The sequence below is a fragment of the Manihot esculenta genome, chromosome 12, assembly GCF_001659605.2.
Source record: "Manihot esculenta cultivar AM560-2 chromosome 12, M.esculenta_v8, whole genome shotgun sequence".
Lineage (NCBI taxonomy): Eukaryota > Viridiplantae > Streptophyta > Magnoliopsida > Malpighiales > Euphorbiaceae > Manihot > Manihot esculenta.
In genome coordinates, this window is record NC_035172.2 from 30,977,571 (window position 1) to 30,995,015 (window position 17,445).

General features: G+C 26.9%; 1 protein-coding gene across 1 annotated transcript; it reads left to right on the plus strand.

Moving 5' to 3' along the window:
- Positions 1 to 3,482: 3,482 nt before the first annotated feature.
- Positions 3,483 to 3,876, plus strand: LOC122721321. Its single transcript, XM_043948566.1, has one exon. It carries the CDS (start codon positions 3,488 to 3,490, stop codon positions 3,779 to 3,781), a length of 294 nt encoding a protein of 97 aa, XP_043804501.1. The 5' UTR covers positions 3,483 to 3,487; the 3' UTR covers positions 3,782 to 3,876.
- Positions 3,877 to 17,445: the final 13,569 nt, after the last annotated feature.

The following is a 17,445-nucleotide window of genomic DNA, read 5'->3' on the forward strand; positions in this document are numbered from 1 at the left end:
ATATGTTTCTAATTTTTTTATTTAAATTATTAGGTGAGTATTATTTCATTTAAACCAAATACATCAATCAAATTAAATCCAATGAAAATTTTAATTTAATTTATTAATTAATTGGTATAATTCGATTTAATTATAATTTTTAAAAATTTTAATTTAATCGATTCATTTTATTTTTAAAGTAAAATTTCGGTAAAATGAAATCAAACCAATATATACAATGTTTAAGAGACTTTTATTATTGAGTGTGCTATCGCTTGGTTACTTGTTTTTCAAATGAGTTGCAAGAACTGGAGTTGCATTACTATGGAGATTTATTATTAAGGACATTTCATATTATTGTAGAAAGATTTGAGGTTTTGTTTTTGGGTATTTATTTTAAATTAGATTTAATTTTTCGATTATTCATTTTTTAAATTATAAATTTTATGATTTTGATAATTTATCAAATATTAATTGAAATATTTATGAAAAGTTGAAATTTTTATATGAATTGTATTATGCTTAAATTGGGAAATCGTTCAATTTTGTGATATGAATTATGTTATGTTAAAACTTCAAAACTTCGGGTGTTGTTTGTTCAAATTGTGTTATGGTGGCTGCAATCTTGTAGGGAGAACCGATTGGTTGTAGCCAAATCAAATTGATTTATTTCGATTTGATTCAATATGATTCAATTGATCTTATAAATCGATTTGATTTAGTTTTAAATTTTAAATAAATTTTAATTTTAATTTTTATTGGATTATCAAAATAAAAAGTTAATTAGAGTGGTGATTGTTGTATCGGATCTATTGCTTTTATCTTCTGTTTGATTCTTATTGACTGTTTTTTTTTTGGGTTTTTTTACTAGGCCAGAGGTTTTGTATTTTTGGTGTAACTGTGCATCCCAACTCTCTCTCACATCGTGAATAGGCTGTGTAGACTTTTTTTTTTCCCTTTTACTATTATTTATTGGTCCATATTTTTCGAATTCTTGGTGTTGGTTTATACGATAGAGATGATGCTAAACCTATTTAGAGGGCTTTAACTTCAGCCTCATGTGGGAAGGGTTTTCACATGCATGGCGTCAACAACCTAATTAAGGCGCACCGATATATCTAGTGGATATTGCTTTTGTTAGTCTTTTTTGATTGGATTTCGCAGAGCATCCTTCTTCGATTCGCTGCGGTAGGTGGTTGATTCAAGCTATTGATATATTTCTTTTTGATTGCGTGTTCATTTACATATTTCTCTTTGATTGCGTGTTTTTATAATTTTCATTTTACTATTTTTATTTTAAACTCTATATTTTTTAGTCTCATTGGCAACTGATGAGTCGATCTAATGTGGTTGTGTGGTTGTTTGGTTGCGTCTGCTTGGTTACTTGTTTTTGTCTGTGTTAAATTTATTTTAATTTTTTTTTATTTTAGATTTTGGGGTTTTTTTTAAGCAAAATTACTGATTGTATTAATAAAATTTCATCAAATAAAAAGGGAAATCATTCCAAATACAGAGACAATTATATCCGATAGATTCTCAGTTAGAATAGTATTACAACGAATCCATCTAACATAAATATCCGTTCTAGAGTCTAATAAAGATTTACAATCATTCAAAATCAAACTCCTGTATAAGATAATTTAGCAAAAATACTCATCAAGTGTCTATCTAAACCCTTGCATAAGATAATTTGACAAAAATACTCTTCATTCTTTCTCATCTCTCGAACATAAATTATTAAAGTCTCACAAATAAAATTACAGAATAGAGCTTCTACGAGATAAATCTCGAATAAGGTTTCAAGATTGATATCGTCGTTGCGATTCCGGAAACCCATAATAACTAGTAAACCTCCCTTGAACATTACCTTCCGAAACAACCGAATCAATAAAATTTGAATAAAAGCCAACCACAGAAACAAACCTATGACTCTTCCACATTAACGAAAGGCCTCCTCCCAATCCTTATCTATTAATTGAGAAACAATCATCAAAGTGTAAAAAATTACGAAATAATTCCATACGAGAACTAAGAACTTTTGTTTCCATCAAAAATAAAATGTCCGGCTTGTAACTAGGAACCAAATCCTTCAATGCATTAACTGTCCGAGGATTGCCGCCATAAATCTGCCAAAAAGATCTACATATTTTGAAAATTGATTGGATTGTATATGAGAAACATCACCACCAGAAATCATAAGTGATGATAGGAATATCTCTAGAGCTCTTAATAGGGATAACAACATTTTCTTCTTTATCGATAGTTAATTGACGCAGATCGTCTTCCATGAGAAGGAGAAATAAGAAGTTAGATCTAAGAAAGAAAAAAAGGCAAGAGTATAGAGTTACAAAGGAATTACAGAGGAAAACTTAATACAAATTTTCAAAACGCTATGAGATTTTGGTGTTTATTAGCAACTTTTTGTAAGCATTTTAAAAATGCAATTATCTTTGCAGGGTGAAGAAAAAGTTATTTTTATATTTAATTTAAAAATTAAAAACTCAAATTTATTATTTTGAGTTAAATTAAATTTAAGTTTAAAATTTTAAGTTAATTGAAACAACAAATTAAAAATTGAAAAAATTAAACATTAAATCATTATTATTATCAAGTTCATATATCATAATGTCGATTTTATATGAAAATAAATTTAATAATAATATTTAAATAAATATAGTTTAATTTTATAAATAATAATATATTTTTTGTTTCATAATTTTTGTTAAAATTATTTTTTTTTTCTAGCTATAATCACATATAAATTAATTATTATAATTTTATTTAATTTTATTTTAATTTCAAGAAATCTCTTTAAATATTTTTTAATATTTAATAAATTTTAATATATTTAAAATAAATATAATTAAAAATTAATAAAAAAACTATATTTTTTAATATGTGTAAAAAATAAAAATAATAAAACAAATAAAGTATAATTTAATTAATTTTACATAAATTTATATATTGAATATAGCACTTATATGTAAAAAGAATCGGATGCACTCCTTTTAGTATATTATTGAATAAATTATAATTATGTCTTTGAGATATTGTTAGTTTTTAGTTATTTTCAATAATTTTACATAATTTGAAATAATATATATATTACTCATTAAGAAATTAATTAAATTTTCAAAACACCATATTTTATAAAATTTTATGCATAAACAAAATCTAATATATAGTTATGATTTAAATTATCAGTTTGTATTATTTTTTAAATTAATATATTATATACTTAGTTAATAGTGATTATTTTAACTATAATTGTTAAATGAATATATAATAATAATATAAATAGAAATTATTTAAAATATATTGTTATTATGAGCAGGTACGTTATTCATATTATTTATGCAGAGCAGAAGACACGTAGAGCCAACTACACATGCAAACTGGACACGTACGTACCCACAGTCTCAACATTTGGCGAAGCTACAGCTAGCGGGAAAACTCCATATAAGGTGGCAACTGGCAACCGAGTTCAGACCAGAAACATAATCATCATATGAAGAAGCAGCAGGGTCAAAACATGGAGAAAAAGCCAGAGAATGATCAAGAGCAAAAGAACGTAAAGAGCTTAGAGGGCCTCCCAGTTGAGGATAGCCCTTATCTGCAATACAAGGATTTGGAGGATTACAAGCAGAAGGGCTATGGAACTCAAGGCCATCTCCCACCCAAGCCTGGCCGAGGCGCCGGTGCCACCGATGCACCCACTCTCTCTGGTGGCTCGGTCCCCCGTGAGTCTGATGTTAGTACTATCGATGCTATAACCAATCGTCGCAATCAAGGGACTCGCTAAAATTATATGAATCACTTATATATTGATATATATATGATGAGGAAGATTGAGATTCTCAATTAGTTAATAATTTTGTATTTTCCTTTTTCATTAAATTGCCCTATGCTTTTTAGAAGAAATAAACCTTCTTCCTTTTCTCATTTTGAATGTGTTATGTATTGTGATTTTTTTTTTTTTAATCAAAATGTATTGGGTGTAATTTAACCGAGTTAAACGTAAGCTCGATGAATAAAAAAATTTCAAAGTTCGACTTATTCTTAATAAGCTTACGCTCTCGATTTTTATTACTTAACAAGATTGGGCCGCGTTGATCTCTCAACTAAGACTAAAATGGACCTTATGAGCCCAAATTCATTTTAAGCTCGGCCCAAAATTTTCATGCCGAATCGCTAGGGCCGTATTCAAGCGGAGGCGCGGATGGTTTTGATAAGAAAATAAATTAAAAATTCATACTCGATTAAAAAATAAATTTAAAAATTTGATTTTGAATTCGAGTTTGATTTATAAAATAAATATTAAATTTTATAAAATAAATATTAAATTTGAATTTGATTTGAAAAACGTGTATCATATAAATATTAAATTTTATAAAATAAATATTAAATTTGAATTCGAGTTTAATTTATAAAATAAATATTAAATTTTATAAAATAAATATTAAATTTAAATTTGATTATAAATTTATAAATTTTATAAAATAAATATTAAATTTGAGTTCGTGATGATCTGAAAAATTTCGATTTTAAATTTATTTAAATTTAAATTTGAATTCGATTATATTATAAATAAATTTAATATAATTTAAATTTATTTCAATTATAAATAAATATAAATTATAAAATTATTAAGAAACTTTTAAATTTAATTTTTTTATTTAATTAAATCTTTCAAACTCAAAACTAATAAAAAAATTATAAAATAATTATTTTTTTATAAAAAGTCACAATTTTTCACATTTTTTCAATTTTGAATGTGAGATTAGTGTTAGCAAATAAATTTATTTGCGAGCCTGTTTACGAGTTTGTTTACGAGCCTAAACGAGTCGAGTCCAATCGAACTTTTATCGAGTTGAGTTTCGAATAGCTCAAAAATAATTTAATTCGTTTATATCTCTACAAATCGCATTGATTATATTATATTTGTACTAGAAATTACTTGTGCAATTTTGCTGATAAAAAGTTGACATGTACAACTCTTTTAAAGATAATTTTAGGTTAATATACATATCACTAGTAGGATTAATCTGGTGATGAATAATAAGATTTATTTAGCACTTGATATTTAAGAAATTGAAGGGTTAATATTTTCAAATGCCACATAACGTTTTGTAACTAAAAAAAATACTAACAACTTCAGATATTTCTAGATTAATGTGAATTTTGGTAGACATTGTACTGTTAAGGTTGACTTCGTCTAAATAAAAAGGCAAAATATTAGTTGATATTTTTAAGTGAATTGTTAATTAAATAGAATAAATTAATTACCTCTGAAATACTTAACAATGTTCCAATAAATATAAAAATAACTAGTCTATTTTGTTCTTCTTTGAAAATGTGAGCTTCCAGAAATTCGAAAGCCATTTTTTTTCAACGATTCTTCTTATCTACATTTTAAAAATAATTAAAAAAATTAAAAATATTAAGGCAATGACTATATTTAAAATTGTATGTGGTGTTTTGAATTTTAACATCTCTCCTTCGACCAATCTTGTTATCTATGCGTATTGTTTGAACATATCCTACAAATATGATTTATCCAAGAACATTTACTCAATATCAAATAATTAATCATATAAAATACTTGATGAGAGATGTATCACTCCCACATGATGCATTGATTTCTTCAAACTCTATAAAAAAAAAAAATCAATCAAAGGGAGTCAATAGTTTATTTAAATTAATCTTTTTGATAAATGCATTACACATTAATTTAATATGGAATGAATGCTACTCGATCTATAATTTTTTTGATAGAGCAACATAGCAAATCAAAATATATGATAAATTTCTCTTTTTCAGAAAACAATAGCTTAAATAGATTAACATCTTATTTCTTCGTAAATTATTGTATGTATCTCCTTTTTCATTAATTATAAAAAAAATCAAAACTAAACAACTCGGCTGGATTGTTGGGGCTAAAGAAGTTCCAAATTCTTGCAATTCTCATTATAATTCTGACATTATTACTATTTTTCACTAATTTCTGATAATAGTATATACGACGTGATTCTTCAATTAAAAGAATATATATTTTTTTTAATCAAATTAAAAGAATATATTATCAACTAATATAATATTTAAATATAATCATAGAAATATAAAGCTCCAAAAGAATGGTAAATTAATTACAATAAGTTAGTTTAACATAATTATAGTAATAAAAGAAACTAAACACGTTCATTGACAATGAAGAATTTAATCTTCTATAATATAACGAATTATAGGTAAAAATTATAAATAATGATAATTTAGAAATATTCAAATTATTTATTTAAATTTAAAATCCGTATAACATAAAATTAATTACAATCAATTAATTCAATATGATCATAGGCAAATTCAATTTAAAATTTATAAATAATGATAATTTATAAATCTTGTACATTAAGAATTAAAATGACGATAACAGCAACCAAAAAATAATACCAACAGTTGCAAAAAACTAAAATATTATAATAATAATTATTATTTATTTAGCAAAACTATTTATTTATAAAGATAATTTGTAAGTATTGTCTTTATTTTATGTAACATATTATAAATAATGGAAATTTTAAAATATCTCGTTTATGGTTAATAATTAAAATTAAGTAAGAAAATTTAATGTATATTAGTTATAGTGAAACTGCACCACCAAAAATAATTTTTACATGTCTTTTTTCATATTTAAAATTAAATATATATATTTAGCTTGATAAAAAATGAAAATTAAAAAAAAAATTGCAGTTAAATTTCAATCTGTAGATAATAATAGGTTGGCTATTCTGGCAATGGGCTAATAAACTCCTATAACCGATAAATAAATTCAATTGCCCATGTGGGCCGATGGTCCACGGCTTCCAAATGGCAACTCAATTTAATTTGTTTTTTAAAGAGCTAAATATCATCTCAACCGTCCATTACATCATTTCCAAATATGCCCTACCTATAATATTGATCTAAAAGGAAAATAATAAAACCCTTAACAATTAATCAATTTCTCTTCCACCTTCTTTGTGCACGACAATGGTAAAAAATCATAGATCCTCTTTTTGCCTCCTCTCACGAACGACATTAGCATCAATCCTCCTTTCACCCTCTTTATGTACACCGATCCTCTGTCTGCCTCTCCTCACGTGCATCAATTCTCCTCCAATTAATCGATTCCTCTTCCACCTTCTTTGTGCATGACAGCCGTAAAAAAATAACCATCCTTCTTTTGCCTCCTCTCACGAACGACATTGGCACCAATCCTCCTTCCACCCCCTTATGCGCACCAATCCTCCATCCGCCTCTCCTCATGCGCACCAATTCTTCTCCTGCCTCCCCTCATGTACGACTACCGCTTCTCTTTCCTACATCTCACATGCTTTTTCGAAGGAAAAGACACTCTAAGTTGTTCTAACAAACTGAAGCAATCCATAACCCTTAGGACAACCAACTTAGTGCCTCATTATAGGCCAATATCACGAGAAATGAAAATTAAAGGCATTGCTTCCATTGACGGCCACAGATCTGCCGGAGCAAAACAACGAAGGCAAAAAATTGAAAGATAAGCAACTTTTTTATTTTATTTGTTTCTGATCTTGAATATCGAAAGATAAGCGTCTAATTTATAACTTCTTAATTTTTATTTGTTTGATCTTAAATCTTTACGGTACTACTATATTGCATGCTCTGTTTATAATAATTTTTTTTTAAAGAAAAAAATACTCATGTAAACCGTATTTATTGTAGAAATAATATTTTTTTAAATGACCCATGAAGCTTGTGATCACTGTGGAGGAGAAGAAGGCAAGACAATGCACCAGAACACCAATTGGCTAAGTAACGATTTTAAAGCTAAGTAAAAATTATATGGCATTAAAATTATTTCTTTTAACCTCTTTTCTCTTTGATTATTCAATTAAAGTACTGAAATTAATTTTTTAATTTTTAAAATCATATTGCTAAGAAAAAATATAAAATACAATGTCATATTAATTATATCTTATATTTTATTTATGTTTTAATTTATTGATATATTACACGATTTGTCTGTTTTGCTAATATAATTCTATTTCAATTTTACTTTGTATTTTATCCTTGTTTAAATTTTATTTTGCCCATAGTTGTTAATATGATTTGTCTGGTTTGCCTACTTACCTTGTTACACTTGTGTAAACACGTTTTTAAATCCATCCATTGCTTGAATTAAATATGCTTCAATGCATTCAATTAATAGATGATGACTTAAAAAGAACTAAATATGCCCTCTCTAATGATATATTCATAAATTATCTTAAAATTAAATAATATTTAACAACACAAAGGAATTAAGAAGACAAAATATTATAAAAGAGCTTAAATCACTTTAAACATTCAAAACTAAAGGAAAAATAAACAATTAAATAGTTACAACTCGAACTTAATATATCTAAGGGCTCAAAAGAAGCTGCCTCCTACACATTACCATTAACCATATTGTTAACAAAAATTTTGAACATCTTCAGGATTTTAGCCAATTTGTGAGCTATTTTTTTAACATTTTTAAACTTAGATACTAATGAAGTATAGGATTTTTATAAAGTTTGAAATTGTTCTTGCATCTCATGGTACTTAGCTTGTAATTCAAGAAAAGCTTGCACATAGTTATTCTTTATAACTGTCAAATCCCTATAATTGTAGTCCTGAACTTCAAATTCATAAATGGCCTTTAAAGAATCCAAAGCAGCTACAACCACAGTTGCAACTACAACCACAGTTGCAACATACTTAACATCTTTTATGCTAACATTACTAATTCCAGTTTGATAAGAAATTATCTTACTTTCCTCATTATTATGATGCAAATAGACAACTTTAACATAAAAGGTTCGTAAAGTATGGGAGAGGGTTTTGGAGTCGAGCATTCAACAATTTTGTATCATGCAAGTTCTATTCCAAATTTAGCACTTCAGGTGTATGGAAAAGTTGTAGTTTAGCACGTGAGTGAGTAGGCAATTAATAAAGAAAAATTACTATTTAGTCCTTATACTATGAGAAAACTCATTAGTTAGTTCATCAAATTTAAAAAATATATTAAAACGTTTTTGACGTTTTAAAAAATTTACTATTTAATTCCTCCATTAATTTTGCAGTTAAATATTTTACTATTTAATTTCTATGGTTTTAAAAAACTTATTAATTGATCCTTCGAGTTTTTAAAAAATTTACTAATTAGTCTTTTTTTTATTAGGGGCATTAGATTTTTTTACTATACTTAACTGCTAAAACTAATGGATGAATTATGTAGTAGACTTTTTGAAACGTTAAAAATATTTTAATGTATTTTTTAAAATCGAAATATTAACCAGTGAATTTTCTCATATTACAAGGACTAAATAATAATTTTTTCTTCATAGAAAGAAGAAACGGAGAATAGCCAAATATATACTATTTGAGATTATTCCATTTTACACTTAGACTAAAATTATAAATTCAAAAGAATCATAACAATTAAATACAAATTAACCTTGTCATCGATCATCCATGAGAAAGAATATTTTTGGCTAATCTCTTTTATTGCTGATTATATTCTAATTTTGCTTATTGCACTCTAAATTTTCATAAAATGATGAGAATGCAATTCCATTATCTCCCTGGAACTGCAAAGGACAGGAAAAAGTTGCTGGTGTAGCAGGTCTTCTTGATAGGGAATTTGTGACCCTATTATCAACTCTCTTGCAGACGTGATCTTGTAATCCAGTCCTAGTAGTTTGGAGATTTCTTTTTGTTGTAAGTTGGCATGAAGCCTGTCTGTTACAATGGAATTTGATACGTTCATGATAAGTCTTAATAAAAAACTATTCCTTATCTAGATAATGCCTCTATTTGGTGGCCGCAAATGTTATGCCCATCAACTCTTTTCATAAATTGACATCCTCTGTCCTTAGGCCAAAAAGCCTTAGAGATATATGCATTTGCATGGCCTTATTGCTGAAGAACGGCTCCTACACGTCAATTAACAGCATCAATTTCCACTATAAAGGATTTGGAAAAATCAAGAATTTCCAAAACAAGAGCCTGAGCCATGGAATTTTAGAGGGATTCAAGAGTCTATTGAGATGACTCATTCCAATGGAAAGACTCATTCTTAATTAAATTTGCAAAGGGCTTACTAATGACACAATGGTGATGAAAAAAGTCGACTAGAAATCTTGTAAGTTTGCTTGCTAAAGTTGGAGTGAAGCAAGAAACCATTGCTTGCAATTTCTCAGGATCAACAGACACCCTTTTGCCAGAAATTCAATTTCCTTTTGACCAAAAGTACATTAAGATCTCCAAGCAATAGCTAGAAACATTCAATGGTTGGTTTGAATCAAATTTGAAATTAAACCATTTTCATTCATCATAACACATAAATTAATTGATTTTATAACTAAATTCAATCAATTCATATATTTTTTTATTAAATGCTTAATCATTCAAACTGTCTATTAACTTATATTCCATCCACTATTAAAATTAATTTATTAATTAATAATATATTAATTATAAAATATAATAAAAAATAATTCAAATCTCTAACTGCAAATTTGTTAATATAATAAAAACACAATCGAAATAAATGAGAAAGTATGATAAAAAATTAAATAAAAATAAAATAATTAAATTTAGATATTATAAAAAATATTTAATTAATTTTATAAATTATACTATTTTAAATCTTGTAGTTTAATCTCAAAATAAAAATTTTATTTTTATTTTTATTTTTTCAGAAATTTAAAAAAGTGAAAATAAAAAATTAAATATTGTAGAAATTAGAAAGTGGCTACTTTTAAAATTTTTTTAAAAAACATGGCTATTTTTAAATTTTAAATTTTACGTAAATTAAAAATTAAAATAATTTATACATATTAATTTAACTTTTTTCATAAATATGACTAATTTTAGTTTTATAAAAATTAAAAAATTATTGCACTCAAAATAATTACAGAAAAATAAAATAATGTATTTATAAAATATACCGTAGATGTAAAAATATGGCTAATTTTTAATTTTTTAAAAATTAAAAAATAAAAATAAAAATAAAATAATTGAATTAAGATATTATATTTCTAATAATAATAGAGATAAAAAAATCTAATTAATATTATATGCAAACTAAGTGTCTATTTATTTGCAGAAAATAATTTGCATTTATAAAATATTTTTTGAGAAAAATATTTTCCAAAAAAATAACTTTTGAATAAAAGAATTTATTTTTCATTATTTAATTTTAATTTTCAAAATAAAATTTATTAAAAAGTTTATATATAAAAACGTTAATAAAAATTTTAAAAATGACATTTTCGTTTTAAAAACAGAAAGTCAATTTTTTTAAAAGGGCTTATTCTTTATTTGACTGAAAAAATATTTTTTATTAACTAAATTTTTAAAATTTTCAAAATGTTAGAAAATATGAAAAATATTTAGTTAAAAATTATTTTATGTGAAATAAACGAAATTTAAATATAAAAAAAATAAGAGATGATAGAATTTAAGATATGTATATATATAAGACGGTTTTTTGTTAGTTAACCAATAAAAATCAACAAAAAATATATAAATTGGATGAAATATTCAAATCAATCCAATTTAACCTTTGACTAAATTTATTGGTTTTGGTTGGATTGGATTGATTTGGTTGGATTTCATGAATTGAATTAATCTATAAACACCTTTACTGTTAGACTCGCAAAATCTTAAACACTCTCTCAATACTACATTTGAGATTTGAGATAAAGTCTATAAATTAAAATATCATCGTAATGAGAGAAAAAATTTTCTAAAATAATGTTGAAAAATGATAATTGAGTTTTTGAAAAGTAGGAGCATTATAATCAGTGGCGGAGCCAGGAGTTTCCCTTTGATAGGGCACCACCGGTATTACCGGTTGCGTCGCTGCGACACCTTCATCCCTCTTCAAAATATTTTCCGATCGCCGGTACGGTACGGCACGTGCCCCTTACCGTAGCTTCCCCTCGCCCCTGATTATAATGAACTTTAAAGTGGCCATGATGAGTTTTGAATGCAATATTAAGAATATAATGAACTTATCTTTTATCACATGGTCATTTAACTCTTCTATCTTTCTCTTTTGGGAGTCAGGATACCTCTATGGTCTATGATTAATAGGCAGAGTAGAGGGCAGAAATTGAATGGAATGGTTCCTAAATAAATTTAAAAAAAATTTATAAATAATTATATTTTATAAATATATATATTTTTATAACGTCTATATTTAATTTATTTATAAAGAGATTATTATTAAATTTATCAGCTTCGTAAATAAATTTAACTCAGGAGTCTATTAACGAATAAACTTTTTAATAAGTTTACGCACGAATTAAAATTTTTTAATAAATTAAATATTATTAAATTTAAATTTAACTCATTTATTAAATGAGTTTAAATTTTTATCGAATTGACTCTTGAATAACTTATAATTTATTTGGTTTATATATATCTCAATATATATATAAATTGAAGTGGGATTAAAAATTACAAATAAAGAAATATTTTTAGTTGTATATTAAATTATAAAAAAATTGTATTATTATCCTAAATTTTTAAAAAATATTTGGAAGTTTTAAATTGAAATTGAAACTTAAAATGTAATAAAAATATTCCATTCTCTGCTGCGTGTGACCTGTGAAGATGATTACCAGAAATTGTGAGATACTGTTGGTGGAGAGGTTAGCCGTATTCTGTTTAAATTGAAAAAATCGGTCAAATTGAATTAATTTAAAATTTTAATTTATTTTTTATTTATTTCGATTCAATTTAATTTTTAATTTCAAAAATTTTAATTATTTTAATTTAATTTAATTTTAATAAAAAAATTAAAAAAATTGAACGAAATCGATTAATGATAATAATATATTATTTTTAATAATATAAAGATTAGATTATATTAATATTAAAATATTTCAATTAAATTTTAAAATATTAAAAATAAAATATAAAAAATAAAAAATTTATTAAAAATTCAAACCGTCACACTGAATTGAATCGAATCAAATCAGACCAATTCAATTCGATTTGATTTCTAATCAAAATCAATTCGATTATATATACTAAAATTTTAATTTTTAATTTATTTAATTCAATTTGATACCGAATCTTGACCCTAATTATCTGAAAACGAATATGTGTGCTCATCAATTTGTTTAATTTTATTAAAATATATTTTTTAACATTTGGCAATGTTTTTGTATTATATATACTAAACCATGTTAAAAAATAAAATTATTTCCAAGTATATATGAGATAAAATCAATCCAAATTTGAACATTCGTAGTCTCATCTTCATGAATAGTACTTAGAAAATCAGAATCAAAACACTACACTCCAAATACCATAATCCAATTCTTGTCTAAATGCATGACATCATCTCGTTGCCTCTCAATGACTTTTTGATTAAATATATTTTTTATAGGTATTTAAAATCAGAAAAATAAATTGATTTTAATAAGAATTTCCTTCGTTAATGAGTATTAAAATTTTCGTTTCATTTAAGAAAATTTTTTTTTATCTATTATACCAACACTCCTCAATAATTTATTTTGATTTTTAAATTAGAATATTATTTAAAAATTTTAATTACTTTAGGCATTCCATTCCTACATGACCTTCAAAAGCGGAAACGTCATGTCCATAAGAAAGCAAAATAAAAGACAAAAACCTTTAGTGGCATTGCATCTCTCTATGACACAACATTCAAAATCTTCATTGCTTTCAATTCCTCCACAAATATCACCCACTATTAATTAATATCAGTTCATTTTCACAAATAAAAACCTCACCGACCCGTAATTCCCATTTCAAGAATATCTCTATTTCATTCAAGATAAAGAAAAAATAGTAAATTTGGATTTCCAAAATAAGAACACTTTGCTTTTTTTCCTTCAGCAAATGAATCTCCCAAACGTATAAAGTTGAACAATAAGCTTTATGTGATGTTCAAGAATTGCAAGAAAAACCCACAAAAAAGTTGCTGTTTTATATGGACATTCGGAAATAATTATACCTAAAATTATTTTTAAGTCCTAATCATAATTAAATCTAAAAATTTAGATTTTTAAGTTTTGATATTCTGAGATCGAAAATAGGGTTTACAGTGATTATGTAAATTTGGCTGAAGAAAAAAACATTTATACCCTTTTATCCTCTTTCCTTTTGTTTGCCAGTGCCACCCGTCGTATCTATGGATGTGTCAAAATCTCTTTTCATGTCAGACGACTATTTAATTATGCGAGCACGACTACTAGGTGATTTGACCCGTCTCCTATCTCTTATGACGTCATCGCGCTAGACTTCTTCTGTATGGGTTCATTCGCGTGACGTGTCCGGCCTGCTTATAAAAAACGTAGCATGAAGCCAGTTCATTTGAATCAAGCTAATGGGTTTTGGGCTAGTATTTTTCCTTAGGGTCTGTCTTTGTCTGAAAGGAAGAATTCTGGCGGTTAGGGGTGAGCAGTATTCGATTCAAATCGAAAAAACCGACCGAACCGAACAGATTTAAAAATTTGGTTCGGTTTTTTATACATTTCAGTTCGGTTCGGTTTTTAATTTCAGAAATTTCAAGTATTTCGGTTCGGTTCGATTTTGATCAGAAAAAAATTGAAAAAACTGAACCGAACCGATTAGTGATAATAATATGTTTTTTTAATAATATAGAGAAATTAAATCATATTAAAATTAAAATATTTTAATTAAATTTTAAAATATTAAAAATAAAGTGTGAAAAATAAAAAAATTATTAAAAATCGAAACCGATTAAACCGAACCGAATCAGACTGGTTCGATTCGATTCGGTTTCTGACCAAAATCGATTCAATTCAATTTTCATAAACACTAAAATTTCGATTTTTGATTTATTCGATTCGATTCGATTTTGAACCGAACCGATCGAATGCTCACCCTGACTGGCGGTTATAAGTCCAATTAAAAAAATTATTTTACAAATAAAGTATGATTTGGACAAATTTAAAAATAGATTTTTTTCATCCAAATTTAAAAAATTTTAGATGTAATTGTGATTTTATCTTTTATATTTAATAAGATTTTATATATTGTAGAAGTTTTTTTTTTTTGAATTTTTAATTTTTGATGTGAAGCCCCACTTTGAGCACCTCCCTTCCAATGAGGAGTATATTTGTGGACGATTAAAGGGTCAGGTGCAGTTAATGGCCGGCCCCGAAAACTTGTACAGTTCTGATCCGTTCCAAACAAAGAAAGAGAAAGGCCATTTGGCTATTCGTTTCTTTAATCCTTTTCCCCCAGTGCCTTTATTTCTTTATGATGCGCCAACTGCCACACGTCTCTGCTCTCTCTCATAACAACATATTCAAATCTCTGTTTCTTTCTCTTATTTAAATACTTTCTTCTTTGGATATAAATTTAAGCCTCTGTATCCTTTCTTTCTGAGGGTCCCCAACAAATTCCGATTCTTCAAATGGAAGGAAATTCTTCTGCTGATGAAAAATGGCAACTTTCTGGCTCTCACGTTGAGGAGGAGGAGGAAGAAGAAGAAGAAGAAGAAGAAGAAGAAGAAGAAGAAGAAGCGTTATCTCTTTGCGATTTACCAGTGAATTTGATCAAAGAAGAAAACCAGTCAAGTGAAGAAGCTGTAGCTGTTCGAGAAACTGAGGCCAGTCATGAAGATTTCGATTTCGGACCCTGTTGTGGCTCTCAATTTACAAGTTCAGAAATGTGTGCAGCTGATGATATATTCTTTCAGGGCCAAATTCTACCCTTTCGACTCTCGGTCAGTTCTGAAAGTGGTCTTAACAAGTCAAGGCAAGAATCTTTGAACCCAAGCCGTTGTATATCGAGATCAGAATCCATGGACCATGGTTCAATAGGAGGGTTCACAAGTTTCAGTAGCAGAAGCAGTAGCAGTAGAAGCCAAAGCCAATTCTCATCAAGTAGCACCAGCACAAGAATTTCAGAGCCAAGAATCCAAAATCAGTTTCACACCCACCCAAGTCCCAAGCCTCAAATCAGACTTCACAGCTCCTCAAAGGGAAATGCTAGCAGTAACAGGAACAGAAAATCAAACATTTGGGATTTTTTCAAATTGGGTTTAGTCCATACACCAGAAATTGAATTGCAACATCTCAAGAATCGTACACCCGTTAGTAGAAACAGCAGTTCAAGCAGTAGTAATAGCAATTCCAGCGTCAGGATTAGTAGTAACAATAGAGTTAAAATCAGCAGCAGCAGCAGCAGGAGGCGGCAAGGGGAAAACATGGAGAAACAGAGGAAACAGAGAAAACAGAGTTTCCTGGAGAAAAAATCAGGAGGCTTATTAAGTGGGTGTAGTTGTACAGTTAGTGCAGTTAAACCAGTTCCCATAAACATAATCATCATTAAGAACAGTAATAATGAAAAAAGCAAAGAAAAAGAGCTACAAGAATTGAAGATACATAAGAAGAAGATGAAGAAAATGGTGGAGAAGCAACAGCAGCAGCAGCATAAGCAGCAGGGAAAGCAAGCAATGTCACATCATCGAACATTTGAGTGGATAAAGGAGCTTTCAACTGCGAGCTTTGTAGTTAATCATGAGAAGGAGAAGGGCCTATACTCGTGAATAATGAACATCTCTCTGCGCATGCTTTGTATTCTTTTTTTTTTTTTGTTTTTTTAAATTTCTTTTTGGGTTCGTCCTTTTTCTCTTTAATTTGAATCGAGTAATTTGACATGGTGATAAGCACTATTTTCCAGAACTGTAGGCCTTTCTTTCTTTTTTTTATTGAAATAGTCATGTGTGAGAAAGGCAGCCGTGAGGAGGGGTGGAGGAGTTGGCGGTGGCGGTGGGGGTGGTGATGGAGGTGGCTGTCATGATTAAAGTTTCATAAATGGTGCTTTAATGCAAATGTGGGGTGTGAAAATGGCAATTCGTGAGTGCCACAAAACAGAGAAAACCCACAAACACAAATTATAAAAGGAAGAAAAAATCATTGAATCCGTAAAAAAAAAAAAAAAAAAAAGGGAAAATAATAATTGGAAGGAACAGGAAGCAAGGTGTTGTCTAATGTTTTGTTAAGATGAATTTGTGATTAGCATAAAAGATTTGGGACAATTCAATTTGTATTTACAAGTGACGTTTATTTTTTATTTTAATTTATATGATATTTATGAATTGCATAGGTGTATACATCTAATTGTTAAGACTGATTCATGATCTGCTAAAAGAAATGGAATGCTGATTAGGATTCAAATAATAATTTATTTTAGAATTTTTTTTAAAGTATAATATAATTAATAAATTTTTATTTTTATTTTTAAAACTCAACATCCTAATTTTTAAATTTTAATTTTATCAAAATTAAAAGTTTTTTCATCCAATAATTCTATTAAATCAATTATTTTAATTTAGTTAAAAGAAAAAATGATAAAATATAATTATAAAATACCCTTATCAATGAAAAAAATTATTTTTACCCTTTAAATTCTCAA

Coding starts and splice junctions, on each gene's coding strand:
- LOC122721321 (XM_043948566.1), top strand. CDS start 3,488: ATGAAGAAGCAGCAGGGTCAAAACATGGAGAAAAAGCCAGAGAATGAT.